The sequence below is a fragment of the Eulemur rufifrons genome, chromosome 29 (assembly GCF_041146395.1).
Source record: "Eulemur rufifrons isolate Redbay chromosome 29, OSU_ERuf_1, whole genome shotgun sequence".
Classification (NCBI taxonomy): domain Eukaryota; kingdom Metazoa; phylum Chordata; class Mammalia; order Primates; family Lemuridae; genus Eulemur; species Eulemur rufifrons.
Genome location: NC_091011.1, coordinates 34,712,053 through 34,727,844, shown reverse-complemented (window position 1 = coordinate 34,727,844; position 15,792 = coordinate 34,712,053). Strand labels below are relative to the sequence as shown.

Below are 15,792 nucleotides of genomic sequence, written 5' to 3'. Positions count from 1 at the left end.
AACAGTAACTCCTCACTCCGCCTTCCCCCAGCCCCTGGCAACCACCACTCCACTTACTATGAAAACTACTCTAGGTACCTCATATAAGTGGAATCATATCATATTTGTCCTTTTCTGACTGGCTTATTTCACTTAGCATAATATCCTCAAGTTTCATCCATGTTGTAGCATATGCCAAGATTTCCTTCCTTTTTAAAGCTAAATAATATTCCATTGTATTTGTATACCACGTTTTGTTTATCCAGTCATCCATTGATGGACATTTGAGTTGCTTTTGCCTTGTAGCTATTGTGAATGATGCTTTGAGGATGGGCATACACGTATCTGTTTCCCACTTTTATTTTTTGTAAGTATGTACTCAAAAGTGGAATTACTGGATTGTATGGTAATTCTATGTTTAATTTTTAAATTCATTTTCCACAGTGGCTGCACCAACTTACATTCAGAGCATGTTACCAACATTTTTTTCAACTCTTTGAAATAATACTCTCTAGTCTTATGGTAGTAGTCTTCTTTGTTGTCAAATAGTGAAGCTGTGCTTTTGCTTGAAATTTATTTAAACACAAATGAAAGATTGTGAGATGACAGTAGAGGAATTTGGTATAAAAAAACAGGTATTTCTAATATAATGAGCTTAGAACAATTGTTTTCATGTTTGTAGCTTCAATTCCATTTTTAACCGTGTATGTGTACATTTCCTGTAGTTGCAGTTAGTATAGAAATTCTTAAATTCTTTTTCACTTAGGCCTTTTCTGTTTTTCCAGTATGTTTATTACTTTTATAGATGACAATGTGGTATATTCTGTAACTATGTAACCCTTATATTTGAAGGTTGCTATTTTTTAGTATGTTTAAATAATGTTGCCCTTGGCATTTTCAAAGAAGCCTGTTTCTCTTGAATGATTTCCTTAGGATAAATTCTTAGAAGTAGAGGAGACTTAGGCAAAGTCAATCAGTATTTTTTATGACTCTTGCTCTGTGTTTCTTTCTTTTTTTTTTTTTTGAGACAGAGTCTCGCTTTGTTGCCTGGGCTAGAGTGAGTACCGTGGCGTCAGCCTCGCTCACAGCAACCTCAAACTCCTGGGCTTAAGCGATCCTCCTGCTCAGCCTCCCGAGTAGCTGGGACTACAGGCATACGCCACCATGCCCGGCTAATTTTTTCTATATATATATATATATATATATATATATATATATGTTATAGTTGGCCAGATAATTTCTTTTTATTTTTTAGTAGAGACGGGGTCTCGCTCTTGCTCAGGCTGGTCTCGAACTCCTGAGCTCAAACAATCCACCCGCCTCGGCCTCCCAGAGTGCTAGAATTACAGGCATGAGCCACCACGCCCGGCCTCTGTGTTTCTTTAATGCTTTTTTTCTAAGGAGGACACATTTTCCCTATAACTTTGACATTTCATGTCCTAAAGATTTATTTATATTTCAAAAATTTATGTATTACAATACCATTTTGTCATTCAATAAATTTTAAAAGGACCTGATAATCTTATTTCACATCAGCCCAATGAAAATGTAAACATTATTTTGCTGTACTATAGAAGAAACTTGAATCACTTAGAAGTTGTTATTCAAAATATTTTATAGAAGTGTAGCTTCTTTCCCTCCCAACTCCCATTAGCCTTCAGAGAACTTTCTAAATGGGATGTTTTACCTTTCTTAGCACATGTAAGTTAACTACTTTTGAGAAGGGAACTGATTCCCTCAAGATATTTTTGCTGAAGATTTTTTATATCATTAAATCAACAATCTATGCTGAGCAACTAATAGTGATAGTTACTGTGAGAGATAGAAAAGCATTGAAAATATATTTTTCCTACCCTGGAAAAATCAATAATGCCAAAGGATTTGTTCAGAAAAGGATCTATCCAAAAAAGTTAATGAAGACAAGCAATAGATAATCAATATGCAAAGCATTATGTAGACCACCACAGTCCAAGAGCCAAAGAAGTCAGTGGGGCTGGGTAATAGAGGAATTGCATATAATAATGTGAGATTAAGTGTGTAGTAAAGAAAGAAACACAAAGTTACTAATTTCTGTTAGGCAGAATGTTCCCCTACCTGATGCCTCACCCTTTCACAACTTTTTCCAAACATTAGTGACCTCTGATCTCTACCTCATTGACATGATATCACCACCCTTTGCTCTTCTCCCAGTCAGTCACATGTTGGTGAAGAAGATGGGAGCAATGCAAACTGAATTATTCTAGTTCAGTACTCTGGAACTGTAAGAGACCAGATCTATTCCAAGGCCAATTCTTAGGATTTTCTTAGAGTGTGTTCAGGGCTGCAGAAGGTTTTTAGATAACCTTTCCACAAAATTAGGCTTCTGAAGGAGAAAGCTGCCTGCCAGAGACTTTCCTTGAGAGCATTAAGTTGGGAAAAATCTGACAAATTGAATTACTAAAGTGTGTACATAAGAGTTTCCAACCAGGGTGGGGAGGGTTGTCTCTTAGTAGCGACCTGATTTTCTTGGGCTGTCTTTCGAGATGTTCTTTCATGCTAAAGCATATGCTGTTTGAGACTTCTGTTTATTAACCTTATGCCTACATCTATTCACCCAGTGGGAATCTGTAGTGCGGTGAAATGGGACTTTGATTGTCTTTGGTCTTCATCATTTGAACTAGCTTTGTTTTGTCCCTTCCTTGAGCAGTTTGGGTGTGTCCAATAATTCTGTTTGATGAACAAACCAGTTAGCTTTTCTGTGAAAGACCAAGTTGGGAGGAAAAAACTCCAAAATTTTAGTTAGAACACCCCCAAAAGGATTTATTTTTTAGAAAATCATGGCTCACTATGGTAGTATAGAATATTGTTTTTATACATGAATACTTGAAACCAAATTTAAAAAAAAAAATAGGTGTTGTAACATTACACCATAATCTAATCAAGCGTGTCCAGCAGTGCTTCTGCATTCTCCAGTCTTCTCAAATCTCTTCTGGTTTCAAGTCTCAAGGTCTAACACAGAGGGAAGAGCTTGGAAATTTTGTATTTTCTTTACAATTCAGTCTTCAGCAACTTGAGAGCTTTCCTCATGTTGTCAAGCACTAATGGGGGATAAAATTAGGAGAGTCAAGATGTCATCAGAAATTACATGGATAGAATAAACCCCAAACTTAGGTTGTCTATTCATTGTTTAATGGGGTACTTTTTAATCATAGAGTAAATAGTTGCTAATCTTATTGTAAATTTTTTCTAAAATTATATGAAATGGCTTTTGTGATAATCGAGTTCTCTAGTGTATTCATTTCTTCTCATATCTTCCCTCTCCAATCCCCACTTCCAAAAGAATCCCTTTATACATTCCATCTGCAGGAAATAATCTTGGCTAATTTAGAAGTAAATTGTAAATCATGTGTATAAGAAATATCTATTAGTAGGTGTGTGCAGCTCCTGAAATTGCTTCAGAAGTAGGTGGAATATAAATTATAAATAATGGCAAACCAAATGCTTTACGTGCATGAATTGCTTTAATCCTTACAAAAACTCTATTAGAACTTTATTTTTATGTAATGAAACAGGCACAGAGAGGCTGAGTAGCTTACTCAAGGTCACACAGCTAACAAGTCATGAAGCTACTGCTCCAGAGCCCAAACTCTAGAACACTGTTCCTTCAGCATCAGTTCGTGAAAGCGAGGTTTGTGATCTACTAAAATAAGACGTCCAGGTGATAGGCACTCAGCAGCTGTTTATTCACCCTTTCTGTAGTTACTTATTAAATGCCTGTTCCGCAAGGCACTAAGATATTACTTGTGTAAGATATGTGCCTTTAAGGAGTTTTGTCATATTAAGGTATATGATGTTATCCAAAATGGCCAATACTACTTGGAATGTGCTTTCCCTGGTCCTCCCAGCACCCACTGGAAACACTGCTAGAGGGCTGTGAGGATCTTTCCTGCTGCCCAGACAGCCTCACACTCTTCCCCAACATGACCTTCTAAGTCAGTGTGGGCCAATAGAAATTTCTGAGATGATGAAAATATTCAGTGTCTGGGCATTGAGCACTTGGAATGTGGCTGGTATGACTAAAGAACTGAATTTTCAATTTAAATTTTAAATTAGTAACATGTGGCCAATGGGCAGTGTAGTTGTGGGCAGCCACTACTAATTGACCAGAATTACTGGTTCCTAGGATAAAAGCCAATTTTCTAATCAGATGTCACAGCTAAGTATAGCCTTCCATTTAGGTACCTCATCTGCCTTCAGTCAGTCCCCCCCCGCCCGGCCCCCGCTGCCCGCAGCCACCACAGGGAAAGTGAATATCTTGGTAACTTTTTGGATCGTCTTTCCTCCTCATCTTTAAATTGAGCCTGAATTTAACTTCAAGCTGGACTAAATTATTTCACTTTTGTTATTTAGAAAAAAAATCCACGCAGATTATTACAACGATTGCACTCAAATCTGTGATGGAAGGAGTGTGTGTTAGTATGCCTAACAGAAAACCTGAAAAGCAGGTAATGTGGCCATAGAATCCTCTGAGAGAAAAAGATACCTAATCTAAATAATTCATCTTCAATTGAGATTAAAAAACAAACAAACCCACAAACCTGAGATGGAAAGAAAGTATGATTTGCCTGAGGACACATGGCCAGTTAGGGTCAAACTGAGTCTCTGGCATCCCTAAGCAGAGCTCTCTGTCACCTCACCATGAGGCCCCTTGTCCCATCACTATGGCAATAGAGATGGTCAACACCTGGACACCATCCAAGTTGGAGGTAACACTTACGTAGAGGTATATCTGAAGGTTCATAAGCATAGAGACGATTTGAATATCTTCCAGTGATGTCGGCTCTAACTGTCAGGGATGGGTCTGCAAAGACAAAGGAAAAGGGAATGGAATGCTTTGTTTTCAAATAACCTCTATTTATTGCCTGACGTAGCCAAAGCCTACATATCCGTGTCCTGTGAAGGAACATACACATACACAGTGTGCGTCCCCATTGGATCAAGCTCTCTGTTCCATCCACTCTGCCACCCAGCCTTTGGCAGTTAAGCCGGGAACATTCAACAGTTGTGCAGTGCTATTTGTGGCAAAGGTTATGAACCCTGCCATCCTATCTATAGCAACATGAGAACAGAATAATATATATTTCGAGTAGTGTGATGTTTGTTTTTCTGGTGAAAACGTTAACATTCTTTACTGCAAAATTATTTAAAAACTTTGAAATGACTACCTTGTAGTTGACGTGTTTTACCAAGAGCAGCCTAAATAATTAGAAACCCACATCCAATGTCAATTTTCAAAATGAAAGAGTTTCTTTTTTTGTAATGAATAAAAGGACACAAGCCCTTAAGAAGAGCAAAGGTCGAATAAGCATGTAGTGCCCTATTTTTTTACTTTACTGTTCATTAGCTGTATTTTAAAAATAGGGATTTGAGTCTTCTCTTATGTATACTTATATTCCTCTAAATTGAAATTCATTTTGTCGTGTTTTATCTTTAACTTGAACTTATCTAATTAATGAGAAAAAAGGGGTATTTTAAGACTAAGGTGCATCCAAAAGGGAGGTTGTAGGACAGAGAGGTTTGGGAACCTTGCCTTGAGGGAAGTGATTGAAAGAACCTAAGACTGTCCTGAAAATGAGATGGAGAGAACACCTGAGAACCATCTGCACATTTGCAGTCTGTCACCAGTACTGGACTGGACAATGTCCGTCATTTCAGAATGCTGGGCCAGGTCCAACAGACATAAATTACAAGAAGCAGAGGTTCATTGATTCACCAGAATTAAGACTGACTATACTTCTGCTTGGTGCAGAAGAAACAAAGACAATGTTTGTATTACAAATCTTTGTAACAAATTAACGTAAGAATGGCTTTTTAAATACCCAACCCATGGCTCACACATTGCAATCACCTGGAGAGCTGTAAGAACTATGATGCCTGCTTCTGACACCCAGAGATTCTGACTTAATTGGTTTGAGCTGTGGCCTGGATGGCTTGATTGTTAAAATCCTCCAGGTGATTCTAATGGGCAGCCAGAGTAGAGAATGAGCTGGAAGAGCAAGCTGCCTTGACGTTGGTTCTTACGACTGAAGGAGCTGAATGTGTTAAAACGCCCTTCAACAGAGATACCATGACAAGGATTCCTGCACAAGGTATGACTGGACGACCCGTGAATATCCTTTCAGCGTTAGGATTCCAAATGTTCTAAATTCTGACAGAATCAAATCTATCAAATTAGTGCTCTAAGGTCAGCCTTCCTCCTTTTTTCCCCCACCACTAGTTTTTCTTTCCTCTGTTTTATACATTTAATGTAAACGTTAATGAATTACATAGGTGAACCACTCAGCATGAGGTCTGCTACGTGATGGATCTAATCAGGGATTATCCTTAAATCAGTAGGACTTTGAAGAAAGCCAAACTCTATGCATTCATTCAATAATTCAACAGACATTTACTGAGAACCTGCCACAGGTGCATGCTGAGAATGTGTGGTGAGAAGAAATAGGTACAGTCCCTGCCCCATGGGGCTTATAGTTCTGTGGGGGAAATATTTATTACAGAATCACCCAACAAATACTAAATTATAATTGAGGAAAGGGTGATCAATAATCATGCCACAAGAGCACATAGTGGAGATTTGACCAGGTCAGCGAATGGCAGTGACGACTGGGGAGTTAAGGAGGTGACCTTGGGGGACAGAGAGGAAGCAGGAAAAGCTGCCAGCAGAGGGAAAAGCACATGCAAAGTCCCAGTGTTAGGAAGGAGCATGGCTCCTTTCATTTTTTTCCCCCAACCCCTATTCCTAACTTCTCTAAAAATAATGATCAAAAATGCAGAAAAGAAAAATCCAACACACAAATGGAAAGTTTGCCTGATTAAAAAATAAATATTGGAAGGCTTGATGTATTCAGGAAAATTATCAGTATATTTAAACAGCCAACAAGGTGTTTCTTCTCCTATATATTGTGGCAGAAGATCAAAAGTTAAAAGTAGCAGATGAGAAAAGAAAGTCTTCTATGGAAATAGGTAGAAGCTCACATTTTCTAATGAAAAATACGTTGTGGGGCTTCAAGGAATGTTCTACCCCTTGCCAGAGCTCAGTAATGACATTGGCCATGAAGTGGCAGGTGAGGTGGGAGGACAGGGGCAGGGGTATAGCAGCACCTGTGTTGTCTTCAGACTGTGTCATCTCATCACTGCTTTCACTTACCAATAAACATTATCCTGGGGACATACTGGCCGTCGGGAGAAAGATGCTTGTCAGTTGTTTCATACTAAGATTTAAAAAAAGAAAACAGCTTTAAGTTTACTCTTCAGTTATTTTCAAACTTGTTAACACAAGGATGTGTCCATGACTGGGCCAATCACCTTAAGAAATCACAAGGCACACATCTTCCACGAGGAGTTTAATAATACAGATGGGGAGACAAGTTATATCGGTGAAATAAATAGAGCAGCATGTGATGTGGAAAACGAGGTAAAATGCAGAATAGATGTGATAAAGAGCAAAGAAGTTTGAAAAGGGAGAATTTGGAAGGAGTCGTCTGTTTGGGGAAGACATCTTGGATGAGGTAGGAGGATATTGACTAATGAAAAAAGCAGAAGTCATTTCTGGAGAAATTACAAACATAGGATTTTCTTGAATATTCATTATCCATTTAGAAATTTTGATTTAGAATTTTATTTATTTAGCAAGGCACAGTGTTTATCCTTAATGAATGCACTGTCTATTGAGAGATAACAGGTAGGAAAATGAATATTGAGGATTCAGAGGGTGAAATGTTACGATGGAGGATATACAGGTGGAGTGGGTGCTCAGAGCAAGACACTAGCAGGATTCAGGTTCCACTAGGACTTTCTAAAGTGGGTGAGGAGGAATCCTAAAAATTGAACAGAAGCCAGTTACGTGGAAAAGAAGGCCACTCCATGCAGGGCAAAGAGCATGTGTAAAGGTATGGAGAGCAAAGGCATAGCACTTTCTCTTATGACCAGGTGCTTGGGAAGGCCTGAAATGCATGAGGGCAGTGGTGGGAGAAGGTGCTAGAGCTGCTTCCGGAGCCAGCTTGTGGATGCCTGTGCACACCATGCCACAGTGCTTTTGTTTGTTCAGAAATAGTTAAGAACCCCTGGAGGGATGTTAGAGGAGGCACCATGACTTCAGTTTGGTCTTTGAAATAATTACCCTGACAGCCATGTGGGATTAGACAGGGTTTATCTTATAGGCAGGAAGCCATTTAGTAATACTACAGTAAGGTAGGCAAAGTGAAAAAGGCTTACACTAACATAGTGGTACTGAGTTTATAGAGAAGTGACTAATAGCATGAATATTTAGACTTTAAAAGTGCAGAGCTTCTTGAATGCTTATAGCTGAGTAGGAGAGTCCAATCTAGAATTTAATGAAATAGGGAATAGAGGGAATAGAGCAAGAAGAGCTATTTGAAAAGTTTGAACCAAGGTGATTAATTCAGTGAAGAACATATTGGGTTCAAGCTAATTATGAGATGTCTGGAATATGGTTGGATAGACGAGTTGGAAGTTGTTGCATGTTTGGGTCAGATGTAGGAATTATCTATGTGTAGGAGTTGATTAGAGGCAGTTGTAGATGACATTGTCCATAGAGAATATAAACTATGAAAAGAGAAGTGGGTCAAGTAGAGATTCATCAAGTCACTAACATTTAGTGGTGGAAAGAGGATGAGGAGCCCATGGCAGGGAGGCAAGGAAGAACTGCTGGTGTGGATTGATCTTTAAAGAAGCCAAGCCGTGTTTGGGGTGGGGGAATCATGGGGACATACGATTAGATAGCATCATTTTTGTTTGTTTGCATTCAGAAGGAAAATGGAAACCAATTGTTTGCAGTAGAAATAACTTGCAAAGACAGAAAGCTTGTGCATCAGGAGGGGAGGTGATGGTGAAATAAGATGAGAATGCACGAAGCTAAAGCACAAGAGGCCACGACTGGACTGGAAAGCCAGACAGCTATCTCCTCCGGAGAGAGAGCAGACAGGGATTAAAAATGGGTGCAGAGAAGCCAGGAGTGTAGGGGAATGGCACAGGGAGTAATTTGCAAAATACAAAAACCTTCCAGTTATTATAGCAACAGAGAAAATACTGACCACAGAAGAGTATTTTTTCAGGCAACCTAAGATTATTAATTACTACATAAAAACAGACATGTCAGATGGATTATAAATAAAATGAAGTATCTTTTTTTCTCTCCAATCTATGAGATGGGATATCTGGAAGAGATCCCAGTTAATGCGGTATGACTAAGACATATAGGATAAATGAATCATCCATTGCAAATCATGAGCCAAGGGGGAATGTTAATAATGATGAAAAGTAAACTTACCACTAGATTGAGGAGGACAAACTGTTCTGCTAATTTCTGGATATCTTTACTTTCAGCAAACACTTTCTTTAAAGCTATAATACATAGAAAAATCCTTAAGCATCCATATTAGCATTGGTTAAAACCATTGTTCTCTTTTATATTTTATGTTGAATTGCATTTTAAATACAAAATTCTACTTTGTCAGCAAATGATTAGTGAAGTTAATATGTACAGCATTGACTACCTCTGCTTTTTGCATTTACTCATTCATTCATTCATCTATTTATTTCTTTCCAGCTTACAATTATTGAATGGCTACTATGTGGTAAGCACTGTATTATGCACTAGGCATAGTGCAGTGGGAAAAAAAGGCATGTGCTTTGTTCATAGAGCTCAAATGCTTGGGTGGGAGACCTGACATAAACAAATAAGCAAATAAATAGATAATTTTAGATGTAGATATGTACTTTGAAGAAAACTAAAGCAAGCAAGGGGCTTAAGAACTATGGGGTGGTCAGGGTAGACATCTCCAAGAAGGTAACACTGACGTGAAGGAATGATCCATTTTGAGGGAACTGCAAGGGCAATATCTTTGAGGTGGGAATGAGCTCAGATGTTTGAGGAATAGCATGAAGGCCAGGATAGAGAGAAAGGAGAACGCAAGAAAAGAGTGGTAGGAAAGGAAAGATAGGTATTAGCCAGGTCATGTCCAGCCTTGTAGGTCATGGTCAGGAATTTGGATTTAATTTTACCACTTGAACACATGAATGATATGATCTGACTTATGTTTAACAGCCTCTCTCTCGCTTCTGTGTGGAAAACTGGCTATAGGGTGAGCAGTTAGGTTCCTGTTATAGTAGTTTAGGCAAGACCTGATCTTGGCTTGGACCAGGAAGGCAATAGGAAGTGGATGGGTTTGGCGAGACCAGTGGTAATATATTAGGCCCAATGCAAAATGAAAATGTAGAGCCCCTTGTTCAAGAATTATTAAGAATTTTAAGACAGTGACAGGAGAGCATTAAAGCAGGTTCTGGGCCCTGTGTGACCACACTGGTTGCATGCCCATAAAGCTGGTGCTAGTTTTAGGATATATTTTGAAGGTAAAGCCAGTGTTTACTGATGTAGTGGATGTGGGATATAAGAGAAATGAAGATGCTGAGGATAAATCCTAGAGCTTGTTTTTTTAAAATATGCGCAAACATGGAAATATTTGAATTTACCTTGAAATATGTTTTTATTACACAAAATACTCTTTCTTATTCAACTGTGCTAGGTTCTACGGATACAAAGATGAGTGATCTGAAGCCTGGCCCTAAGGCTAAAAGGCCATAACAAATCATATTTAGAAGAATACATTACCTTGACTGTGTGGGCATTCATCCAAGTGATGAATAATCATCAAGGGTTTGTTGCTTTAAGAGACAGAGATTGGATAAATTTTAATGAGATTTCATGTATATCTAGATGTCACTAGATGGTGCTCTTGAGAGCTTTTAGAGAGCTCTGTGTAACCTTCATCCTTACCTTGTCTTGGATTTGTATAAAGCTTCTTCATATGTCTGAGTCCAGATGAGTTGATCACCCCAACCTAAAACAAAATGAACCAGTATATTTAAAGCTTTTATAATTTCAGACCCAAAGCTGTTGAAAAGCAATGATAAAGACTGGGATAAATATATTCTCGATACTATAGAAGAAGAAAAACCTCAAGGAAAGTGGAAATAATTATAAACAGTGATAAATCTAGAAGGAACACATACCAAAATATGTTCAACACACAAGTTTCAGCACTAAGACTTAGGAAACCTTTCCCAATTAAGTAGCAGTTGGAAGCCGATAAGAAGCTGACTCTTACCTCTGGAGAGGGTCTGGGGCAGTTTGGGTTGAGAGTCCTTTTTAGCTCCAGGTTTGACTGTGGTATCTTTGGCCAGAGTGTAGGAGAGGGCCACGAGGAGCAAGAATGCTGACACTGAAATTTTTTCCATGGCTAATCTGATATGGAAAACAAGCAAAAAGTAAACAAAAAACAAAAAACAAAAACCAAAGGAATTAGCGATCTTAAGATTTGCAGATTGCATCAAAAGGGTGGAACACAACAGGAACTGAGGCTCTGTTGAGATTGGACACGTGAGATTGGAGTAAATGGCCACCTTCCTGAGCGCAGCACAGTAAGATGTTTTGAGAGAGAGACCACGTTCATATTACTTTTATTATAGTATATTATAATTGTTCTATTTTTTATTATTATAAATCTTATTGTGCCTAATTTATAAATTAAACTTTATCATAGGTATGTATGTATAGAAAAAAACCAGAGTACATATAGAGTTTAATGCTATCTGCACTTTCAGGCATCTACTAGGGGTCTTGGGATGTATCCCCCATGGATAAGGGGGGACCACTGTAATACACCTGACCAGCCGAACAGCGTAGCTTAGCCCAGCCTACCTTAAACCTATTCAGAACACCTACATTAGCCTACAGTTATGCAAAATCATCTAACACAAAGCCTATTTTATAATAAAGTATTGAATATCTCGTGTAATTTTATTGAATACTGTACTGAGAGTGAAAAACAGCAGAGTATGGGTAAATCGAAGTACAGTTTCCACTGAGTACATACTGCTTTCACACTACCATAAAGTCACAAAATTGTTAAGCTGAAGCATAAGTTGGGGACTGTCTGTATATAGTATATGTATCTATCCACATTGACATAGATATAAAGATGTAGATCTCTACAGATATGGAATTATGTATATAGATGTACATCTATATATAAATAGACAAATATAGCTATACTTTAAGGAAATAGATAGCTAGGCAGATGTATATACTCTTATAGCTAAGGAAATTTACATTTAAATTTCATATTTAAAAAATATTGCCGGACCCGGTGGCGCGTGCCTGTAGTCCCAGCTACCCAGGAGGCTGAGGGCAGAGGATCGCTTGAATCCAGGAGTTCTGGGCTGTAGTGCATTATGCCAATGGGGTGTCCGTACTAAGTTTGGGATCAGTATGGTGACCTCCTGGGAGTGGGGGGCCACGAGGTTGCCTAAGGAGGGGTGAACTGGCCCAGGTCTGAAAGAGAGCAGGTCAAAAAATATAGTACTGGAAGGTGTCTTAGGAATCATCTCCTCTTTTTCCACCTCCCCGATGGTGTATAGATAAAGAATCTGAAGTTAAGAAAGATGAAAAGATTTATGAGATGGGCCCAAAAGAAAGGCTTCTGGATTTTGCTATTTTGCAGTGCTGGCTCCCATTTTCCCTCCTGGAAATGATTACCCTAAACATACACGCTTCTTTAACCTTCCCTTAAAACGGAGACATTGCCATTGAAGAATGAGATAGGAATAAAATCATTCTTTATTTCATTTAGAACCTGCCATCTTTGTCACTTAACTGAAGACTTGCACCCACACAACTCTCTCCCTAGTGTAACGTTTACTCAAACTCTAAATTAGCTCTGAATTAACTCTATATTAGTTCTAAGACACATCAATGCCAAGTTTCTTCCAGTGAAACAATTCTTTGACTCTCTGTGTGGGCCTGTATAGATAGGTGGTGGGGGGCATGAGCAAAAGTTCACAGAAGTATTCAGTGAGATTCCTAACGCAGAGAAAAAACCCCTGAGTGTCTCTTTGTCAAATTCTTTTTTCCCTTTTGGTACTCCACAGTTGGTTTCTAGGAAAAGTGGAAGCCAATGCCTATCAACAGGAAAGTGAATGGCAAGATAAGTTCCACGAGGGAGGAGAGAAGGAGGGAGCAATCAAAGCGAGTTGCACTCACAAGTCACAAAGGTTATCCAGGGCCATAACATGGAAAACTAGAGCCTTGGGATTCTGGTAAAGCCAAATACTGAAATTGCTTAAAAGGAAATATGAAACTACAGCATCTAACTCTAATATTGGTGTAGGTTTTGAATTAAGTCAAACTCTTAGGCTGTGGGATGGACTCTCATTGCTTAGTGTTTTTAAGAGGGGAGTTTTCCACTATCTGATAGCTTGGGTGGGAACCTTTGCTAAGCATTAGTTGATTTAAAAAAAGGTGTTACTAAGTTGCCAAATCCAAATGATGCCTTGTATTAAACTGACCACTTATTTCCAAGTCATAGTATGCAGCCACAAAATATCTTACTCAGAAATGACATAAGCAAAAAGCAGGAATGTACTTTCTTTATTTTCTACACCCATAAGGATGCGGAAATGCCTGTGTCAATTTTTGTTTTCTAGAGTTCCACGAAAACAACTCAAGTGTACTATGAGTCAATAATACCCAGCCCTCTTAGTGTAAAGACTTCTTTTTAATGTTAAAAAAATCAAGAACTTTTATGTGAGAATATTATACTTTTGGAATATTAGCTGGTTCAGAAATATATCATGGCAAATAACTACTAATTTGTCAACAAGCATCTGATTTTGTATTTTATTTATCACAGCATCTATGTATATTTGAAAAAATAATGGAAATCAGTGGTGAAACATTTTACATATTTAGTTCATTGGCAATTGTTGTTGTACAGTAACTATTAGGACCCCTTGCTACAGCTCCACAGATTCCAGGTTGGAACTATTGATATATTATTGTTTGTGTTTTATGACAGGATGACTCAAGGAAGGCTAATATAACTCCTGCTGTACAAACATCCTGTGCTGGGGTGACTTTTTGAGATTCACTCTACTGAGTTTTCAAAATATGAATAGACCCTGCTACTATGCAAACTTCCTGCATAAACCACCTCAAAATACAACGCTAACCATGGAAGATGTTGATAATATGGAGACACACGCACATGCACACACATGCACACACTGTGAAACCAGGACTTTTTACTGGTCACTATATCCCGGTCTTGTCGTTAGCAAGGAATGAACTTGCAGGGCGTTTCCGTGTCCATGTATGTTTCAGGAAGGCAACCAACTCTCTGACAGTCTATCCCATGAATTTAAAGACTGAAGAGGCAACAAGAGTATCTTTACACCAGACAGAGAAAGAAAATTGTTTCCTGATTTGCAGTAACATATTCCAAGTGGGCAATCTTAGCTGAGGTGTCACAGTTGAGGAGCCCACGGGCCTTTGCTTTAGCTAGGGGGAGAGAAGCAGGGCATTAGATAGTGACTGGGACAGAAATCCCTGGGCACAGTCCCAGGCTTAAAAACTCCTAGAATTCACCTACTCTTAAACCTCTTGTTTCCTGAAGGAGAAAGCATTGCTTTGAACCAGCTCAGGAACATAACACTCTTGACAGCTCTGGCCAAAGAAAGGCCCCAGTAAGCCTTTGTTGGAAATTCCACTATTCCCTCTCCAAATCCCACTTCCTTGCCCTTGGAACCTTGCACTTCTCTGTTGATAGCCTGCAACTTTACAGAGCAGAGTCCAGTACTCATTCTAGCAAGCACAAGTTCACAGCTATTATCAGGAGCCTTACCTGTACTTCCCCACCCACCTGCCTTGTGTGAGTCAGCCGGCCAGGATGCGGTCCAAGCTTCTGAGTGTGCCGGGGCAGCTCCAGCCTCTATTTATGCACCGAGGCGAGCCTCAATCCCACCCACTAATCCTGTATTTACATGTTGCTAACTCGGAAAGGAAGCTTCCTTTTCCCAAGCAATTGTCTTCCCTGGGTTAAAGAGTTCCTTCTTTTTAAAAATAACGTTGCAAAGGTATGCTTTTCAGTAGGTATGTTTTTAACTGTTTATGAAAATATATTGTTAAGCAGTTTGGAAACAGTGGGCAGAGTGCCAAGTCCAGGTAAGCTTGAAATGAAGACTTTTGATTTGCCTGAAGACTGATTTGTCTTTATGTGATTGGATGGAGTTTGTGGGTTGTAGATTTTTTTTTTTCTCTCCCTTGGGCAGATTGCCTTTATTTAGTTGAGAACACACAGAGATGATTCACAATTCTAACCCCTTTAGTCATATAACCTGCCAAACTCCATTATGATACAAATTATTTTCCATGATACACTTCCCTCCTCCTGTCAAAAAAATATATGCACCTTAACTATAGGTATGAAGAAAATACAAATCAATACAATATTTCAAAGCTGAGGAAGTTATTGAAAACAGACAGCCTACTGCTAAGAGCTTGTAATAATTACCTTGCCGTTGAAGATATGCAGTCACTTCCCTCCAAAGAGTTCAAAGGTATTTCACAGATATTCTCTTATTTAAAGGCAAACTTTCCTCCTAGGTGTGCGGGTAATCATTTACCCCATTTTTCAGACCCAGAAACTAAGGTCTGCAACTATTTTTTTTTTCACTCAAGATTATTCAATTATTCACTGAGGATTTTTAAGACTGGAACTCAAGTTTCTGTCAGAAAATGTTAATCCTGTATTTTGTTCATGAAGCTATGTGCAGTCTTAAAAGCTCAGAATAAAGAAATCTTTAACAACAGAAATGGAACGCAAGCCCTATAAAAATAACTTCTTAAAATTTCTTGAGTTACAATCAAAATATTTCAAGAACATTTTCAAGTGTGTATACTTTCTCAATAAAGCCTTG

General features: G+C 38.6%; 1 protein-coding gene across 1 annotated transcript; it reads right to left on the bottom strand.

Annotated features, from left to right (window-relative positions):
- Positions 1-3,006: 3,006 nt before the first annotated feature.
- On the bottom strand, positions 3,007-14,766 carry AGR2 (anterior gradient 2, protein disulphide isomerase family member). The gene is made up of 8 exons (XM_069462118.1): positions 14,718-14,766; positions 11,145-11,281; positions 10,814-10,877; positions 10,649-10,701; positions 9,308-9,381; positions 7,166-7,229; positions 4,736-4,819; positions 3,007-3,056 (listed from the first exon to the last, which is right to left on the bottom strand). The coding sequence occupies exons 2-8, from the start codon at positions 11,272-11,274 to the stop codon at positions 3,007-3,009; spliced, it is 519 nt and encodes a 172-aa protein (XP_069318219.1). The 5' UTR covers positions 11,275-11,281; positions 14,718-14,766.
- Positions 14,767-15,792: the final 1,026 nt, after the last annotated feature.

What these genes read in the sequence shown, in the direction of transcription:
- AGR2 (XM_069462118.1), bottom strand. Translation starts at nt 11,274, where the DNA reads ATGGAAAAAATTTCAGTGTCAGCATTCTTGCTCCTCGTGGCCCTCTCC. An exon ending in CCCCAGGATAATGTTTATTG is followed by an intron (nt 4,820 to 7,165) that starts GTAAGTGAAAGC and finishes TTGTCTTTGCAG; the next exon opens with ACCCATCCCTGACAGTTAGA. An exon ending in ACCTTCAGATATACCTCTAC is followed by an intron (nt 3,057 to 4,735) that starts GTAAGTGTTACC and finishes ATCCCCCATTAG; the next exon opens with TGCTTGACAACATGAGGAAA.